General features: G+C 52.9%; 8 protein-coding genes across 8 annotated transcripts; 4 read left to right on the top strand and 4 right to left on the bottom strand.

Moving 5' to 3' along the window:
• Positions 1-1,705: 1,705 nt before the first annotated feature.
• Positions 1,706-2,945, top strand: Asppvi_006306 (putative pectin methylesterase; the record flags this gene model as incomplete). The annotated part of the gene is made up of 2 exons (XM_043302211.1): positions 1,706-2,320; positions 2,382-2,945. 2 exons carry the CDS (start codon positions 1,706-1,708, stop codon positions 2,943-2,945), a joined length of 1,179 nt encoding a protein of 392 aa, XP_043158146.1.
• A 94-nt stretch (positions 2,946-3,039) lies between these two features.
• On the bottom strand, positions 3,040-3,642 carry Asppvi_006307 (uncharacterized protein; the record flags this gene model as incomplete). Its single annotated transcript, XM_043302212.1, has 1 exon — positions 3,040-3,642. One exon carries the CDS (start codon positions 3,640-3,642, stop codon positions 3,040-3,042), a length of 603 nt encoding a protein of 200 aa, XP_043158147.1.
• A 494-nt stretch (positions 3,643-4,136) lies between these two features.
• On the bottom strand, positions 4,137-5,051 carry Asppvi_006308 (transcription elongation factor DST1; the record flags this gene model as incomplete). Its single annotated transcript, XM_043302213.1, has 1 exon — positions 4,137-5,051. One exon carries the CDS (start codon positions 5,049-5,051, stop codon positions 4,137-4,139), a length of 915 nt encoding a protein of 304 aa, XP_043158148.1.
• Positions 5,052-6,231: 1,180 nt separating this feature from the next.
• On the bottom strand, positions 6,232-7,500 carry Asppvi_006309 (GTPase-activating protein RNA1; the record flags this gene model as incomplete). Its single annotated transcript, XM_043302214.1, has 1 exon — positions 6,232-7,500. The coding sequence occupies one exon, from the start codon at positions 7,498-7,500 to the stop codon at positions 6,232-6,234; it is 1,269 nt and encodes a 422-aa protein (XP_043158149.1).
• Positions 7,501-7,952: 452 nt separating this feature from the next.
• Asppvi_006310 (copper metallochaperone COX17) lies at positions 7,953-8,360 on the top strand (the record flags this gene model as incomplete). Its single annotated transcript, XM_043302215.1, has 3 exons — positions 7,953-7,980; positions 8,101-8,162; positions 8,220-8,360. The coding sequence occupies 3 exons, from the start codon at positions 7,953-7,955 to the stop codon at positions 8,358-8,360; spliced, it is 231 nt and encodes a 76-aa protein (XP_043158150.1).
• Positions 8,361-8,802: 442 nt separating this feature from the next.
• Asppvi_006311 (dolichyl-P-Glc:Man(9)GlcNAc(2)-PP-dolichol alpha-1,3-glucosyltransferase ALG6) lies at positions 8,803-10,703 on the bottom strand (the record flags this gene model as incomplete). The annotated part of the gene is made up of 3 exons (XM_043302216.1): positions 8,803-10,186; positions 10,244-10,406; positions 10,472-10,703. The coding sequence occupies 3 exons, from the start codon at positions 10,701-10,703 to the stop codon at positions 8,803-8,805; spliced, it is 1,779 nt and encodes a 592-aa protein (XP_043158151.1).
• A 944-nt stretch (positions 10,704-11,647) lies between these two features.
• On the top strand, positions 11,648-13,348 carry Asppvi_006312 (putative nucleolin protein Nsr1; the record flags this gene model as incomplete). Its single annotated transcript, XM_043302217.1, has 3 exons — positions 11,648-12,316; positions 12,366-12,664; positions 12,718-13,348. 3 exons carry the CDS (start codon positions 11,648-11,650, stop codon positions 13,346-13,348), a joined length of 1,599 nt encoding a protein of 532 aa, XP_043158152.1.
• A 982-nt stretch (positions 13,349-14,330) lies between these two features.
• Asppvi_006313 (uncharacterized protein) lies at positions 14,331-15,842 on the top strand (the record flags this gene model as incomplete). The annotated part of the gene is made up of 2 exons (XM_043302218.1): positions 14,331-14,481; positions 14,605-15,842. 2 exons carry the CDS (start codon positions 14,331-14,333, stop codon positions 15,840-15,842), a joined length of 1,389 nt encoding a protein of 462 aa, XP_043158153.1.
• Between the last annotated feature and the right edge of the window lie 1,341 nt (positions 15,843-17,183).

The raw sequence follows: 17,183 nt of genomic DNA on the forward strand, positions 1-17,183 counted from the left end.
GCTTCCAGCCTGCGATAGCTCTAGTTGAGCTCCAGAGCTGCCCCCCTTTTTTTTTTTTTTCTATTTAGATCGACCGTTGTATTTGCTATGCTCCACTTCTCTTGCATAGTCTCTCCGCTGGATCCAGGAACAAGAGCAGAACTGCAGTAACTAGCCTGGTACTGCGCAGTATGCATCCCACTTGGTGTCCGGAGCCCGCCCGAAGGAGCTTCTGCCGAGGTAGCTTCCAGCCTCTCAGCGCCTTGAACTGTAGGATGAATAGATTAAGACGCAGGAACTATCGTCATTCTTGGCAGTAGTGCGCTGTAGCTCGACCTGCTAGTCTGCTAGAGGGGTAACTGTGCAGCCGCTAGCTCTCACCCGAATCGTTAGCTCGTCCGGCGGCCTGCCCATTTTGGTGTCTCGCTCGGGATCCATGACGCACGTCGTAATACTCACGATGGACTCTTGATTCCCGCTGCTTGATTTCTTCTTTCGGACTTTCTCCACCGAAATCAGATTATTCGTATTGTCTGATCAACGCGGCTGGCGGTCTGACCATATGATGGGCGCTGAGTAGTCCGGACTAATCTGCGCAAGATGCTATAATCCGGCTGTAATAGTCGCGAGTAGCCGAGCATGGACGAACTAAGTGCTATAGCTTGGTTGAATTGATTGCTGCTATGGTGCCGTTCGAGCCGTGTTCATAGCTTTGCTCAAGTAACCGCATTCTCATAGATGAATATTATTGTGTTTGTGGATACGGCGGTAGTATGCAGTCAGCAGTCATGCCTCAGGCAGCCAGGCACAGGCCTTTGAAAGTATCTGCAGACCATCACCATAACATCACCATCATCACCCATACTGTATCTTCATTTGCCGCTGATCATGCTCAAGTCTTTCCAACGACGGATGAAACGTCGTTCATGGCTATATCACCAACCCTCGTCTCGTGATAATCATTGAGCCCGTCCTATCAGCGATGGGCGCGGAGACTCGTCCACTATGCTTGCCTCAAGCAATCTAAGTGATCCTCAGCAATAATTGGTACGCTTTAGATCCACACTACGAGATACATATGCGTGGGACAGGCAAGGCTCGACATAGAGCAGAGCCATCCTAATTCTCCGCCTGTGTCTCCGTTGACGGGGTCACTCAGACATTATACTTTGCAGGCCGTCAGCAGGACCATCATCAAGCTGGAGCCAATTTGAGGAGGATAGTTTAAGCTGCTTTGCTTAAACGGACGTATCTTGAGATTGATAACGAGAAACAGGCCGCTGTTTGCGCCTCATCGAGCATTTCAAACCTGACAGGTGGAATCCAATTTTCCGTCGCCGCTGCAATTGATTTCCGGGCTTATTCTGGGGAGATCGCCCTGGACGGCGGGGAAGTTATCCTCTGCCAGGACGAGAGTCCAAGTGCAATTGGCCAATTGATAGTTTGACGTGTATCCAAGAGTCTTCACCATGCTTGTTTCCCCGGTCGAGACTCGCCAGTGTGCGCGTTCCAAGCACTGTCAGCAGCGGGGATTCTCTCCCGACTTGTTCGATCCCCGTCTCTGCCCCCGCAATTTCTCCAGATTTCTCCAGAAGCACAATTAACGCGTTGGTCATCGTCTGGAGCGAAGAGACAATATAAGAGACGGCGACCCGGGCGACCTTCATGCTGGAGCGCTGACACTCGGCGTCGGGCTTCGTGACGAAATCTGCATAGTCAAGGCAAAATGAAGTCTTATCTGTTGTTCCTTGCGGTGATTCTGCAGGCCGTGCTTGGACGAACGGCTGCATTGCATTCCTCATCTCGTCGCGCTTGTCAGACCTCCTTGAGAAACTGTCCTGATGGAACAATCATCGTCTCCAAGTCTCATCCCAAGGCCCAGTTCTCCACGGTTCAGGCTGCTATCGAATCTCTGCCGAATGACAACAGCAAGCAGACCATTTTGATACTGGCAGGCAACTACACTGAGCAGCTAAATGTCACCCGTTCCGGTCCTATAACCCTGCTTGGTCAGACCGACTGCGTCACCGATGCCTCGAAGAACAAGGTCACCATCACCTGGGCCCAAGCGAACCACGACAACACCGGAAAGAGCGTAGACAATGTCTTTTCCAGCGTTCTGGTTGTTGCACCTACACTCGAGGCCAGCTACAGCGGCTCGGGGCCAACGGGGTATCCGGTGCCGGAGGATACGCCGTTCGGTAACGTCGATTTCAGCGTCTACAACATCGATTTCCGCAACACATGGGCCGATTACTCCGATGGACCGGCGCATGCCCTCAGCTTCAGTCGCGCCAACGGCGGCTTCTACTACTGCGGATTCTACTCTTACCAGGATACTGTATGTCTCTTACGCAGGCTCCTAGTCGGTTGTAGGGACGGAACAAACTGACCATGCACAGGTGTACGTTGGCAAGCTAGGAAACGCCTACTTCTATAAGAACATCATCGCCGGCCAGACCGACTTCCTGTACGGCTTCGGTACTGCCTGGATCCAATCGTCGGACATCCTCCTGCGCAATTGCGGCGGCGGTATCACCGCGTGGAAGGGCACCAACACCACGTTTGAGAACCAGTACGGCGTGTACATTGTCGATTCAACTGTGAGAGCGGCGAACGCATCTATTGCCCCGGTGATTGCGGGCCAATGTGCTCTGGGCCGGCCATGGAACAGTCTGCACCGGTCCATCTTCGCCAATACCTACGAGGATGGCAGTATCGAGCCCAGCGGCTACATCGATTGGGTGGTCTCTGGCGTGAGCCGATTCACCAATCAGACAGTCATGGCCGAATACAAGGCGTTTGGACCCGGGTTCAACGCGACAGGCCGTTCACAAGGCGGGTTCACCATCGTCATGGACAAGAAGAAGTACACGCGCTACGACTCGCCGGCGAAGGTGTTCCAGACGCCGGACGGCAAGCCGGGAAACATCGGCTGGATCGATTTCCACGCGGATCACGTCTAGTTCCATCTATGGCGACGTCAAAAGCTTAGATATCTACGAAGTAGACTTACACGAATGAACTCGATACCACTCAAGTCTATATCCCAAAACAGATCTATGCCGTCCCACTTCCCCCCGCATAAACCCTCTGCCCCTCCCCAATAAGATTCCCATGCCCGCTCCTCGTCCTCTCCATCGACTTCTTCGTCTCCCTCGCCGCCAGCTCCCGCTGCACCTCGCCCAATTGGTGCATCCGCGCCAGATACGCCGCCCCGGTATCAGCCCACACGCGGTACTCCTGCACCTTCAAACCGCCCCCTCCTGCCCCCTGATCCTCCGCCAGCCCAATCCGATAACAGAACGTCTCATCCCACTCCTCGCCTGTCTCCTTCCATGTGAACCGCGCCCGCCCCCGCAGCGAAACAGCCATCGACACCGTATCAACAATCCACTCCTCCTCCCCGTCGAAGCTCATCTTCTCGAAGGAGAGCAAGTCCGCAATGAGCTCGAAGTATCGGCCCACCCCGTCTGTGCCGGTGAATGTGCGGCCCAGGAACGGTGCGAGGACGGGGAGCCCGTGCTCGTGGACCATGGGGAGGGGGTCCGCTGTGAAATGGCTGAGGAGGACGGGGACGGGGGCTGCGGAGGCGAAGGCGTCGCAGAGGGCTAGGGTGGGTTGGATTAGGGAGCTGCGGGTGTAGGTTTTTGGGGTGGTCATTTTTCTTTTGATTTTTGGGTTGGGGGCTGCTTGCGATAAGGTTGATGGAGATGGAAACGCGATGTGATTTTGTACCTCTTGCTTGAGGATGGTGTGGAGCGGAGCTGCGTTGTGTTGACTTACATAACTATGACGTCTGTATTTACTTGAGCATCGGGTCTGAAATATGTTGAGGTGGTGAAACATAAACAGAAAAAGCCTGAGTAACAGGTTGTATCATTGGCTGAAGCGTATTATAGCTGTCTACCGTCTTGTGTGCTGTGCGGATGCAGTACAGATGTCCTCGATCTACTCAATCAGCTAGTATAAAGAGAACCCGAGTTGAAGAGGAACAGAATAATCAGAATGAAAGTCATCATGGGCTAGCCCTCCCACGCCCATGACGAGACAAAAACAACCGTCTTTTACCACTCAAACTCCGTGCCTATCGGCAATAGAACCAGAAAGGCCTGCGTGCGAGGCCAACAAACGAAAAGAAACACCGAAGACAAAAATCACTGCCGCCACGATTTACCACAGTTCATACACGTACAGAACAGGGTCATCGGTTCATCTGCACTGCGTGTTTGCGCCTCGGTGTAGGTGACCTTGCGTTGTCCGCACTTGCCGCACTGCAGACTGGTGCTGATACTGCGCTCGGCCTGCGCGACCATAGCCTTGTCCATGTTCTCCTTCTGAATTTTGCGGTCCTGTTCGCGCTGTTCCGCCGATTTGAGCTCATCGTGCGACATCTTCACGAACTGCTCGGGTGTCACTTCATTCGATAACACGCGCACCCGTAGCGTCGGGTTAGATTTGTTCTTGAGGTTCTGATACAAGCTGCGAATCTTGGTGCGGTATTGCTCCTTGGTCTCCGGGCCCAAAGCGCTGAACGCCGCCGCCTCCACCGCGCAGGCCTTGGACAGCACCGCTCGAGGCGACTCGGTCGAGTTGAGGCACAACCCATCGTACATCAGGCCAATGCAACTATCCCGGATCCTGTTCGAGGTCTGATTGACATCCACCCCATCCGCCTTCCACGTCCGCTTGTCTGGGGGAACGGAGAGTTTCGACATCTTGTCCGATGGGGTTGTCCCGGCAGGCGATGCGGTGCCGTTCTGTGCTGGGCGCGGGGAGCCGCTCGAACGCTGGCTGACGGACGGTGACCCGCTGGCCTTTTGTTTGTTAACCTCGTTCCGCCATTTCGAGACGATCTCGCTGGATAGACGGGCAACCTCGGGCGACTTGTGCTGTTTGAACTTGTTGACGATGATCCCGACGCGCGTCGACCGTAGCAGATCCTCCGTTGCCTTCACTCCGGTTTGCAGCTCCTTGAGCAGTGAGACAATGTTGGCTGCAGGCTCGTTCTGGGTGGCGGCTTTCGTCAGGGCCTTCGCCTTGAGCTCGATTTCTTTCGCATCCAGCGCCATTTTGACCGATCCCGATCGTAGATTGGATGATGATAGGGAGGGGACGTGTCGTGAGATTGTACCTGCGTCAGTCTTAGCAAAACCAGAAGACCAAATCACTTGTAGATGTAGCGCATAATCAGAAACGGCCAACGATTGGTACAAGGTTTGGATGCAATGGGAAATGCGTAAAAATTGTCGCAAGTAGGCGCAACCTAATCCAACAAAATCCTCCTGCGACAGCGGTTTGCCATCACTGTCGCGGCACATCCGGCAGCACGTGCCTGAGACGGCTGTAGCTGCAAATGCTCGTATCACTTGAGCAAGAGAAACACATGCAATGCTTCTTATTAAAGCGCCCAGCTCATTCAGAAAATAACTGCAAACAGACTTGACGAAAGACAGGGAAGCAAAAGGAACTGCTGCTTCAACTCACTTCACGACGTCGGGGTCTTGTGACCCGATAATCAACGGCTTCGGGGCGAATTCCCTGGACTAGAGGGGGAGGCGAGTCTGCGACGGTGCTAGCAAAGCTGAGCAACGGAAAGACCGGTGAAGTGAGATGAAAATGGCGCAGAACTTGAAGGTGGTGGACAAGTAAATGAAGATGAAGCAATTAGTGAACCTCCGCGCCAAGACCAGCGTTGCTCTTTTCGGAAGCTCCCACGTGCCGAGTACCAAATGTATGGGGTCGTGCCCCTCAGCTTCCATGACAGCTGGAACGAGTATTAAGGCTATCATCGACTGGCTACGATTCAACATGCAGTGGCCGTTGTCATCAATTCATTCACTTTTCAACATTATATACATAAGTAGGGGTAGTAACATGCTGCTTGGGACAATCAATAGGGATGAATGGCATAAATCTATCCGCGTATCTGTGCAGTAAAAGACGCAATTGGAACGCTATGGTGAGATCAGCGCAATGAATGCAACCTGATATGGCCACTCGTAGTGGTACTTCGAAGCAGTGAGAACTCGTCGTGAGGCACTATTTGACCCATTTTCGGGTCCCCGTCGGTGCGGTGGGCTGTTCACCCATCGTTGTTGATGGCATATTGCCGCATGTCTTCCTAGACATGCCGTCGAGTATGGTCATACATCAATGACCGCTGCGAGATAAGCCTGATCGCCGCTGAGTCGGGATACTAGACAGGGCAATGGCCTGAGTAAACAGGTAATCGAGACAACTCCTCAATGTCTACAGAGCAGTCTTGTCCAGAGCCTCCGCGAGAGCATCGACATCCTTGTCCTGTCTTTGAGCGACCGTCTCGTCTTCCGCCTTCACGTTGTCCTTGAGGAACTTGTCGGCCTTGCGCTCTTCCAGCTCTTCTTCTTCGGCCTCCTCAATTTCCTCTTCCTCCTCCTCGGCTTCACTCTCCTCCTCAAGCTCATCCAGCTCATCCACACCCCACATGTCCTCCGGATCATCATCGGTACCGTGCTCCTCTTTGCGCGCCTCCAAAACCTCCTGCAACTCTGTCACATTCGGGTCGTCTTCGAAGAATTTGTTGCCGTTCAGCTCGATGCGGCGAAGAGCCGGAAGGGCGGTTTTCGTAGCGTGCAAGAATTGCTTCACACCCTCTGCCGTAATTTCGTTGTACTGCAGACGCAGAGTCTGGATGCTTTGATTCTTGCCCTCCGCCAAAGCCTGAGCGACCTTGACACCACCGCGGGCGGATAGCAGGCAGTCGCCGACGCCGAGTTCACGCAGAGAGGGCCATCCAGCCACAACACTGGCGAGAGCAGTAGATCCCATGATGGTGAACGTGTTGTCCTGCAAGTCCAAAACCTCCAGGGCGCTAGCGTGACGGAGACCCTCCTTCAAAAGCAGAGAGATACCCTCCTGACGAATACCGTTCTGTGTCATCTTGACGGAGCGGATGCCAGCGGCGTGTACCTTGTAGGCACGTGCCCAGGCTTCCATACTGCCATTCTCCAATCGGTTCCGTCCGCAAACAATGCTTTCCAGAAGAGGAATCTCCTCGCCGGCCTTGCGGGCCTCCTCCTTGCGCTCCGCAAGTTTTGTGAGCGCATCCGCAATAAGCGTACCGGCAGCGGGACCCAACCCGTTATTATTCAGGATCAGATGGCGGAGGGGCACGTGGCGGGAGAGGAAATCGACGAGGGGCGCTTGGGTGTTCAGGCCGAACGCGTTGTCGGAAAGGTTGACGGTGTGGAGAGTTTTGATCTCAAGCAGCGCATTGAGAAGGGCAGTCAGAGCCTGGGGGATTTCGGAGAGCAGGCGCGAGGTGAAGATATCAGCGAGGTCGGCGACTTCGAGGTTCTTCTGCGAAGCAAGTACGGGGGCCAGGCGTTCCGAGGCTGGTACACCGAGGGTGTTACCACCCAGACGAATCTCCGTGAAATCAGTGCTTTCAATCAATGGCTTGATATGKGCCTCGATATCTTCAGCAGTGTCTAATTTGAGGCCTTTGCCCTCAAGTGAAAAGACCTTTGGAGGGGCCATGGTGGGGTAGTTTCAGGGGCAAACAAAAAAATTGGAGAATTAACCAATAATCCAAAGAAATATGAAAATTTGTGAGAGTAAGTCTGAAAGCACTGTGGATCAGACAGAATAATCTAATATTCAGAGAGATTGCAGGTGTTGATGGTATTCACAGTTCAAATGTGGAGGAGAAAGAGAAAATCCTCCGCTATTGTTAATATTATTATTTTGCCTCCTCAAAGTATGCAAACAAAAGGCCCAGTACCAAAAATCTTCGCGATCGGCGGCACTCCGGCAATCCGCAGAGACCAAATGCGCTGTTTCCGCTCCATCGCAGTCAATTAATCAGCACTCCAGCTCCATCGCCTGTCATCATCTGCTGCTTCATATCCGTACATAGATCTTCAATCTCTGTCGCACATTCTTCTATTTCACTCTCTCATTTCGTTCCGCTCAGAGATCAGAAATCCGCCATGTCCTGGCTCTTCGGCTCTTCCAAAGGTATGCAATCCAGATTCTTCTCCGCATGTCTCCGACAGAACTATACCGACGAGCACCTGTTCCAATTCCACTCTCCATTCCCCTCTCGAAGTTCAAATAAAATACTGATATAATTCCCAGGTGCTGCCGAACAGACTCCCGTTCCCGCAGCCGGCCAGTCAACACCAACCGAGAAACCCAAGGTACGTGGTTGAGCGCACTTCGCCCCGGAGGAACCGATCTGACCATTCCATCTCCAGCCCTGCTGCGTCTGCAAGACCGAAAAGTCCGCCCGGGATGACTGCATGTTGTTCTCGAAAACCGATGACCCGACTCAAGAGTGCAAGCCCCTGATCGAGCAGTACAAGGCCTGCATGGCTGGATACGGATTCAAGGTTTAAGCTGCTGGAGTCGACTGGACCCTGTTGTCCATCGGTCTTGTTGGGCGATATATGATATGCGTCGCCTACGTCAGTTAGGCATGATGTGGCCATTCTCTCGGTGTTGATCGAATGCTGAGCGATGGATTGGGAATATTGCGGCTGTACTATGGGCCAGGTGTTGGATTATGGGGCTACGGTTTGATTTTTAGATTGTATATTAGCATCATTGTACGGAGTTTTTGTCCATGCATATTTATGTACACTACAGGTATATAGTCGTCTGGCAAAGGCGTCTGTCAGACATCTGAATAGAACATCTCTCCTTGACTCAGGACGTACGAGATTGGAAAAATGACAATCGGATCTACCCGTCTGAGGGTTATAAAATACATTTGAGAGTATAAAATGGGTATCACTTGAGAAATTTTTTCAAGAAAATCGGGCCTCTGACCCTCGGCTATCACTGCTTCTTTTTCCGGCTCTCCTCTTCTGCTGCCTTGCGATCAATCTGCCAGCATTGCGTGATCAGTCTCCACATACACCACAAGTAAGCAATGCCAAATCCTCCCGCGCCAATCAGGACGTTCAGCACCACCCATAAATCGGGCTTGCCCTCCGGTGGAGGCACAAATGCGTCGAGGACATGCCAAACGATCATGGCCAGGTAGAAGCAAGAATGCAGCAGTTTGGTGAGTATGCGAGGCTCGGAGGCAGGTCCTGATTCGCCCTCAGGGGTTCGGCTGCGATATGTCTCAAAGGAAGTTGGTGGAAGACCCATCAGATAGGCCCAGAGACCCGTCATGACAAAGTACGGGACCCGGAGTTCGTCGCGTTTGAGAAGAGGATACATGGTCCAGGAGCCTAGAACGTTGGCCCATCCAACCCAGGACCGGGTGTCTTTGCTTAGGCCGCCATCACTTGCAAGGAGGAGTGTCATGGGAAGCAAGGGCAACAGCACACTCTTTTCATGGACCTGGAAGGAGAAAAGGAAGAAGCCCCAGGCTACGCTGGCCAAAGCTGGGAGAAGTAGAGATGCTCGCGGGTGGCGGAAAATGATGCCACAAGGGACTATAATAGATGCCAGCGTGGCGCCAAGTGAGACGCGCTGGAGAAGGCTCGCTTCGAACCGATGAAGTTTGTAGAACGTGTGGATGGCGCACCAGGCGTTGGCGACCTTGTCTTCAAACAAACCCCGTGCGAAAGGGAACACACGGTGGATGATTTGCATCAGTTGAAAGACGGGTGCGTACAGGAACGAGTCCTGTGACAGTTTGATGGGTAGAGCCTCCAGCAAAGGAGGTTGTGGAGAAGAACTCAGATAGCCACGAGCATCGGCATTGGTTGTGGCGACAAGCAGCGGGGCAAATAATAGTGCAAATGCAAGTATGGTGATAATGGCTATGTTCAGAAGGCGAAGAATGCGTATCCTGGGGAAGATGCAAACGCCTAGAAGAAAGGCGAACATGACGGGCGCGTAATAGAGCGCCATCTGCTTGAAGCCCAAGGCGCCCACAAAGAAGAGACAAGCCCACAGCATCCGCCCGGCCAATATAGCATCCAAACTTGCGACAACAAGCCCCAGCATCACGGTATTATATTGGAAATGGCCATGATCGATGAGAATGGTTGCCGGTTGCAATAGAAAGGCGACCAGGGCAATTGAGGCGGACCAGACTGGAACACCTTGCATCCGAGTATAACGACGAAGAAAATTAACGACAGCCGGGATGTAGACAAGGTACTCTGAAGCGATCACGGTTCCCCGCATGAAGACCTTCAATTTTGGGTCCTCGAAGCCGCGCGAGTCGTCCAGGGCGAACCAGGAGGGGTCAAGAGCGCTTCCACTACTGACTGTCAGCAATGAACGCCTTCCTTATCATATGTCCCAGAAATCCACGTACAATTTCCCCAGCAGCCAGCTATGGTATGCCGTGAGAGGCGGGTAGTCAAGTCCCCAGTATTGCAAGTCGTAGAGATACCATTTCGACATTGGGAGGTGGATGGTGAGCTCCATCCAGTGTCTTTGCGCTTCGAAATCGCCATGCATCGGAGGCACCTGAAAACCTGCATGAATATGTCAGCCACATGTACTTGGACGCATATTCTCAACATGCAGGCAATGCACAAACCAGAGTAGCCCCATAGACTGACAGCCCAACGGAAGAGGCCTACCACCATAAGGATCAGAGGTAGCACCAGCCATTGAGATACACCAGCTCTAGCAGCCCACAGGAACGAGACGAGAGGGAACGCAGGGGATGATTTTCCACCCTCAGCTTCAAGAATGAGGGAGTTGTTCGAGCCAGTGGGATACTTTCTCCTCTTCCGTGGCCGATGGGACGAAGGGGTCGGAGGAGCCATGGTGGTCAGACAGCAGCAGTATCACCTGCCTCCCATTGGCTCAATATAGTTCGTCTTCGAGGAAGAGAGATCCGATAGGTAAGAATCTGAGAATGCCAGTGGTAGTCGAACAAGCAGTTTGGGGTGGAAGCTCCGGTGGTCTGCGGAGGTGGAACTTGATGGTAGTACCAGCAAGTGACACTCTGGTTCCAGCGACCGGCCGCGTGCACACCGAGTACCTGCCAGGTACCCACTTTTCTTAAGTAACTGTCGCATACTAGTAGTACTACTAGTGCCTGAGCTAGCTGCTACAAAGTAGGCGGTGTGCGTAAATCTCTGCCAACCTCCGGAAATTTTCTGTACTGTTAAATTCTTATCACAGCTCTCGAGAATTTTTTTTTCCTTCTCTTCATCCTCACACTTTTCCCCTTTATCAACTCACTTTTCTTACATCTTTCTCATCTGAATCATTTTTGATTCAGTGAACCTCTTCAGTCTCCTTCTTAGAAACTATATTCTAACTGACGCAGCAGCGTGGGCCGTACTTTGCAAAGTACACTTCAACAGACATTCTGTGGGCTTAATACACTGAGGGCTGTGGGCTGTGGCATATTCCAATCTATTCTGTGGGATCTGTGGGATACTCTCGTGGGTTTCATATTATAGACGAGTGCATATTTCCTCTCCGTCTCTGTGGGCTTGAACACTGTCGTTGTGGGTTACTTGTGGGTATTTGTGCTAAATCTCTTCCATTTGTGTTGAGATTTACGTCCAGCTGTGATAAGGTCATCACTCCTGGATTTCACATCAGGGGGCTCTAACTCAAATCGGGTGATTGAGGGATTGTAGGCTTTGCCGCACAATTACAACTTTTCGTTTCTGAGAAATTTATTGTATGCACTAATCTCTCATCTCTGATCTCCCCTGTTGATGCTCACGCTAATCATCGTCGTTCATAGTACAAAATGTCTAAGACCAAGTCCGTTACCAAGAAGGGTGCCGACAAGCCCGTCGACAAGGCCTTGAGCAAGGTCAAGGACGCTGGCGTCGCCAAGGCTTCCCAGTCTCCCAAGGCTAAGAGCAAGCAGATCGCTCGCGAGCTCGCCTCCAAGGAGAAGTCCAAGGGCAAGAAGAAGGAGCCTACTCCTAGCAGCAGCTCCGAGTCTGACAGCGATGAGGAGATGGAGTCCACCAGCTCCAGCAGTGAGAGCGAAAGCGAGGAGGAGAAGCCTACCAAGAAGGAGGTGAAGAAGCAGTCCAAGAAGGCTGAATCTTCAGACTCCGAGTCGGAGTCTGACAGCGACGAGGAGATGGACGACGCTTCTAGCAGTGAGAGTGAGAGCGAGGATGAGAAGCCTGCCAAGAAGGACGCCAAGAAGGTGTCGAAGAAGGCTGAGACCTCTTCTGATTCTGAGTCCGAGTCCGAGTCGGAGTCTGAAGATGAGAAGGTCGTTAAGAAGGAAGTGAAGGCCAAGGCTGACACTTCTGAATCCTCCGAGTCCGAGTCCGACTCTGACGAAGAGGAGGAGGCTCCCAAGAAGGCCGCCAAGAAGGTTTCCAGCGACAGCGAGGATTCCGAGTCCGAGTCAGAGAGCGAGGACGAGGCTCCTGCTAAGGCTAAGAAGGCTGAGAAGGTATGTACCTGTCGCTCGCAGTGTTTGTAATGTTGTCTGACCGTCTCAGGAATCTTCCGAGGATTCTGATGAGTCCGAAGACTCCGAGGCCTCTGACTCTGACTCTTCCGAGTCCGAGTCTGAGTCTGAGAAGCCCTCCAAGAAGCGCAAGGCTGAGGAGGAGCCTGCTGCCGCCGCCAAGAAGTCGAAGAAGACTGATGAGGAGGCTTCCGGCGCTTCTGCCAACCTTTTCGTCGGTAACCTGTCCTGGAACGTCGACGAGGAGTGGCTCCGCCAGGAGTTCGAGAGCTTCGGTGAGCTTTCTGGTGCGCGCATTGTCACCGACCGCGACTCTGGTCGCTCCCGTGGGTAAGTTTAGGTCCACTAGTCGTGAGTTCTTCACCTTGCTAAACTTCATCCAGATTCGGTTACGTCGAGTTCGTCAGCGCTGCCGACGCTGCCAAGGCTTACGAGGCCAAGAAGGACACTGAAATTGATGGTCGCAAGATCAACCTCGACTACGCCACTGGCCGCCCTGCCAACAAGGAAAACAACAACCAGGACCGCGCTCAGGCTCGCGCTCGTAACTTCGGTGACCAAGCCAGCCCTGAGAGCGACACCCTGTTCGTCGGCAACATCCCCTTCAGCGCCAACGAGGACTCAGTCTCCGAGCTGTTCGGTCAGTCGGGTACCATCGTTGGAATCCGTCTGCCCACCGACCCCGAGTCGGGCCGCCCCAAGGGCTTCGGTTATGTGCAGTTCTCCTCTGTTGACGAGGCTCGCCAGGCCTTCAACGACCTCAACGGCGCTGAGCTGAACGGCCGTGCCGTCCGTCTCGACTTCAGCACTCCCCGCCCCAGCAACGGGGATGCTCCTCGTGGTGGCCGTGGCGGCTTCGGCGGTCGCGGTGGCCGTGGTGGTCCTCGCGGTGGTGGTCCTCGCGGAGGTGGCCGTGGTGGTCGTGGAGGCTTCGGCGGTCGCGGCGGCGGCTTTGCCCCCAACAAGGCTCGTGGTGGTATCCCCGAGTACAAGGGCACCAAGGTCACCTTCTAGATGAGTAGCAACATGGTGTCTTGATTTAGGCGTTTCTTTACGGCTTACAAAAGATCTGGGTTATGTCTAGGTTGCATGGGTTCGAAAAAGTTGGTCATTTTAAGTTCTGATGGGAATTTGTCTGTACTACATAGGTCGACTACTTAGGGTAATATGAATGGTCAGTGACATTCTCAAATTATTGTTTGGTTGTTCAGCCTTTTGTCCAATGTGAGAGCGTGCTGTGGTGATAGCAGAGTTGCTGATCGACAGCACGAGCGCTGCCTGAGATGTGGTTGGTGCCCCGCTTTTGTGGCTTCAATCTTGGCGCTGTTTTCTTTGATCAGCAGTCGTCCACGTCTCTGCTTATATCTATCTTTCACGCTTATCATGCTGCATCGTCTTTTCATCTCCTTTCTAAAGACCCCTTCTTCTTGATTCTTCTTTTTCTTTTAGATGTGTGTTCTTTGTTGTGTAACTTTTGTTCCTTTCTGATTTCCAGAGGTCTGTATTTACTGGGTCGTGTGCGTGATTCTCTCCTGTGCGCGCCCAAGTCACCTGCCCACAGTCTGGTGATCCTCTGACGTCCACTCATTGCGCCGACCATCCAAGACAGCCCTCCCTACCTTTCTTACTTTGCCTTTCCAATCTCCTCCTCGACCTGATTCATCTGGTCTACTTATCGTCATCGATCACAAACCTGGTTGATGATCTTCTTTCTGCCAAAGATTTGCCGGGACTCCACCTTGATAAGATAATACACTGCTGCCGCGCTGCTTGGTCGACGATCCGGTGGTTCTCTTCCCCACGCACCCCCACCGGCTTCCCCATCGGCTTCCTCAGTTGTCTGCCTGGAGTCCTTGACCGCTCTCTCTACCTGCGTGGTCTGACCTGACACCCCTCTTTTCCTAGTCGAACCAGATGGTTCAAACTCCTTTCTATCTTCTATTCTAGATAGGGTCTTTCGGATCGAATCTCGCACGTCGAGTTGTAGATACAGACAATGCAGCCAAATCACTATGACCTGCTTGGTCAGGCGCAACAGGATGAGTGCCGACCTGCCCCCCGAATGACAAGAGAGGCTCATCAGCCGCTTCGGGAGCATATCCTTCAGTCACGAACTCCATCGGGTGCTGCGCTCACGAGATCTGAAGGTCAGTTGGTTGATATACTTGTTGTCTCGCTGCGGTGATGTTCCTTTGACCGCATATTTGATCAAACATGTATAATCGATATCAACAATCGTGGCATAATGTACTCACTTCGGCATTATATAGATTCGTGGATCGAAGTATCGTCCCAACCGTCCTCTTCCTCCCTTTCATCCGCCGCAACCAATGATGATATTATTACGACGGGCCTGCGTGTGGAGCGGACGGAATCCAGGTCCTATCACCACCGTAGCCGGCGCCGTCGTTTGCAACAACTAGCAGCCGTGGCCACAGCGCACGTCGACTATCCGTTGCGGGAGACCAGCAGTAGCCAGGATGAATATGACGAAAGTGAAAGTGAATCAGACCATGTGCTTAGCAGTTCCAACGAAGACATGACCCGCGCACCCGCCGTTGAGATGCCTCTCCTTTCGCAGACAGACCCTGCCTTGCCCGAGCTAGATGCAACTGTTGCGAGCGATGAAGACGACGCATCAACGGCACTGGGAATGCGGATAAGCTCATCGCCCTTCGTCCCGCAGCCCAACGTGTTTTCTCATCCACCCGAGAACCCGTCTTGGACGAGAGCAACGGGTACCCATCAATCTCAGCCCAGTACACTGTCCAACTCGAGTCGTCAGACTGCGATTCGAAGAAACTCGCAGGCCAGCGTACGGTCGAACAGAAGGCCTCAACACAGCCCGTACAATATGATATCACCATCATATCATGCAGACCACGATGCTGCTCTTCGTGCTAGTCTGTCCACGCTTCTCTCGTGTGCTGCCGCTGCAAGGGGATTACCCAAGTCCGATCCTCAGCCTTCACCGGCTGAGCCTGCGAGAGGGCCACCGTCCTCATTCCGCCTGGTGCCCGAATCGGTCGCGATGGGAGAAGTGGAGGCCAGCGAGAAGGAGGAACAGTCTGCCACAGAGACCACCTCGACCGGGTCCCATCCCCCAAGCAAAAGGCACGCAGATGCTACGCCTTGCACTCACAGGACCAAGCGTCGATCCAGCTTGTCCAAGGAACGGAACGCTGGACATCCGTCTGTGGCAAAGAAGAGCCGTCGAGCGGGAATGGCCGAGTCCATGTCGACAGGCAGCCCAACCATTATGACGTGGGTGATCAGCGCGGGCGTTGTGGTACTCTTTTCGGCCATCAGTTTTTCAGCGGGCTATGTACTTGGACGCGAAGTTGGCAGGCTGGAGTCGAGCACTGGCGTGGGGTCGGTCATGGGAGACGGAGGGGCGGGGGCCCTGGGAGGCAGGGTTTCGGCCGGCTGCGGCCAAGAAGCCGTTCGGGGCGGTTTGAAGCGGTTACGCTGGGGGACAGGGTCTGGTGCATCCGGCATCATTGCATAAACTATTGATTCTCGACTGATGATCATGACCAATGACGGAGATGGCTGGCGTTCAGGGTTGGTTGTTCGTTCGTTATACTGCACGACGCGGAGTGTTTCTTTTGTAATGGCTCATTCTGGATATCCAGGAGGGAAAATTTCTTGTCCTTGATTTACTTGTTTTGGAGTTGGAGTTTGATTTCTGTGGTTGATGATATATTCGCTTGCCAATCTATACCCACTTGACCGATAAGGATATGGACGGGGAGATGGACTTGCAAGAACAATGAATAATGAATGGACAATATACCATATCTAACTGTGCCCCTGACGCCACGGCCCGTTCCCGCTCATCACGTAGATATGATACAGAGCACACGATACGGTCGAGGCGTTCCTGTCTGCAGTCTGAAGTGCTCATGACCAGGCACGGACATGGTGATTTGAAATGATATGCAGATTGCGGGGTGCAGACAGATGCAGGTGCACAGGCTCACAGTCTCACAGCGCCTGAAGCGCGAAAAAGCCATTGAACATGCCTGAACTCGGGCATATGCGCCTCACCTCATCCTGTGATATATCATGTATCATCTCAATGTACAGTAGGAATGATGACATCGCAGCAGCAGAGGGAGACTACACTGTACAGGCTACGGCAGGTACAGTAGCATCAGCATGATCACTAACCCCTTACTCCTAGCTTCGCAAAAGAAAAGAACGATAAGATAGGAAAGAATGAAAGGAGCGGTCAGTGTAGGCATGTTTCTGGTTCAGGATGTGTTTCACAGGACACAGATACATACAGGTTCTGAACGATGATCATGTCGTGATGGTGACGGTTATAGCTTACCCTGAGCATATTTCTTGATTTGACTGGCKAATGGTTTGAGGATGTGATGCCATACAGCGAGCTGGCTGATGCGTGTGCGTGACTATCTCTGCTGTCGTGGACTCTTGCTCCGCTCAGACTACCTATGTTCTTACTCCGTCTGGCAGATCTCGGCGAATATCTATTCCCGTGGCGAGAGTCTCTAAGACAGAATCATAGAATTAGACGTATTGCATTCAGAGTTTCGTATCAGCAGCATGAATGTCAGTGCGGTGCGGCGTACTCGGGTATACGGAGTCACCTGGGTCAGGCACTCGGGCATGAGCAAGTTAACACACCGACCCATCCTTGTGTTTCGTCTATCATATCCACTGGAGGCAGCAAGTGATGCTGCTCTGAGACTGCTACATTCCAATGCAAGAAGCAATTATCTCCGCGTGAAGCGAAGATGCAGGACATGGATCTTATTGGTGGGCTAGCCCTGCAGCTGCATGCACGCTAGCCAGAGGAACCTGTGTGTCTATGTGATCTGGA

The sequence above is a fragment of the Aspergillus pseudoviridinutans genome (genome assembly GCF_018340605.1).
Source record: "Aspergillus pseudoviridinutans IFM 55266 DNA, scaffold_4, whole genome shotgun sequence".
Classification (NCBI taxonomy): domain Eukaryota; kingdom Fungi; phylum Ascomycota; class Eurotiomycetes; order Eurotiales; family Aspergillaceae; genus Aspergillus; species Aspergillus pseudoviridinutans.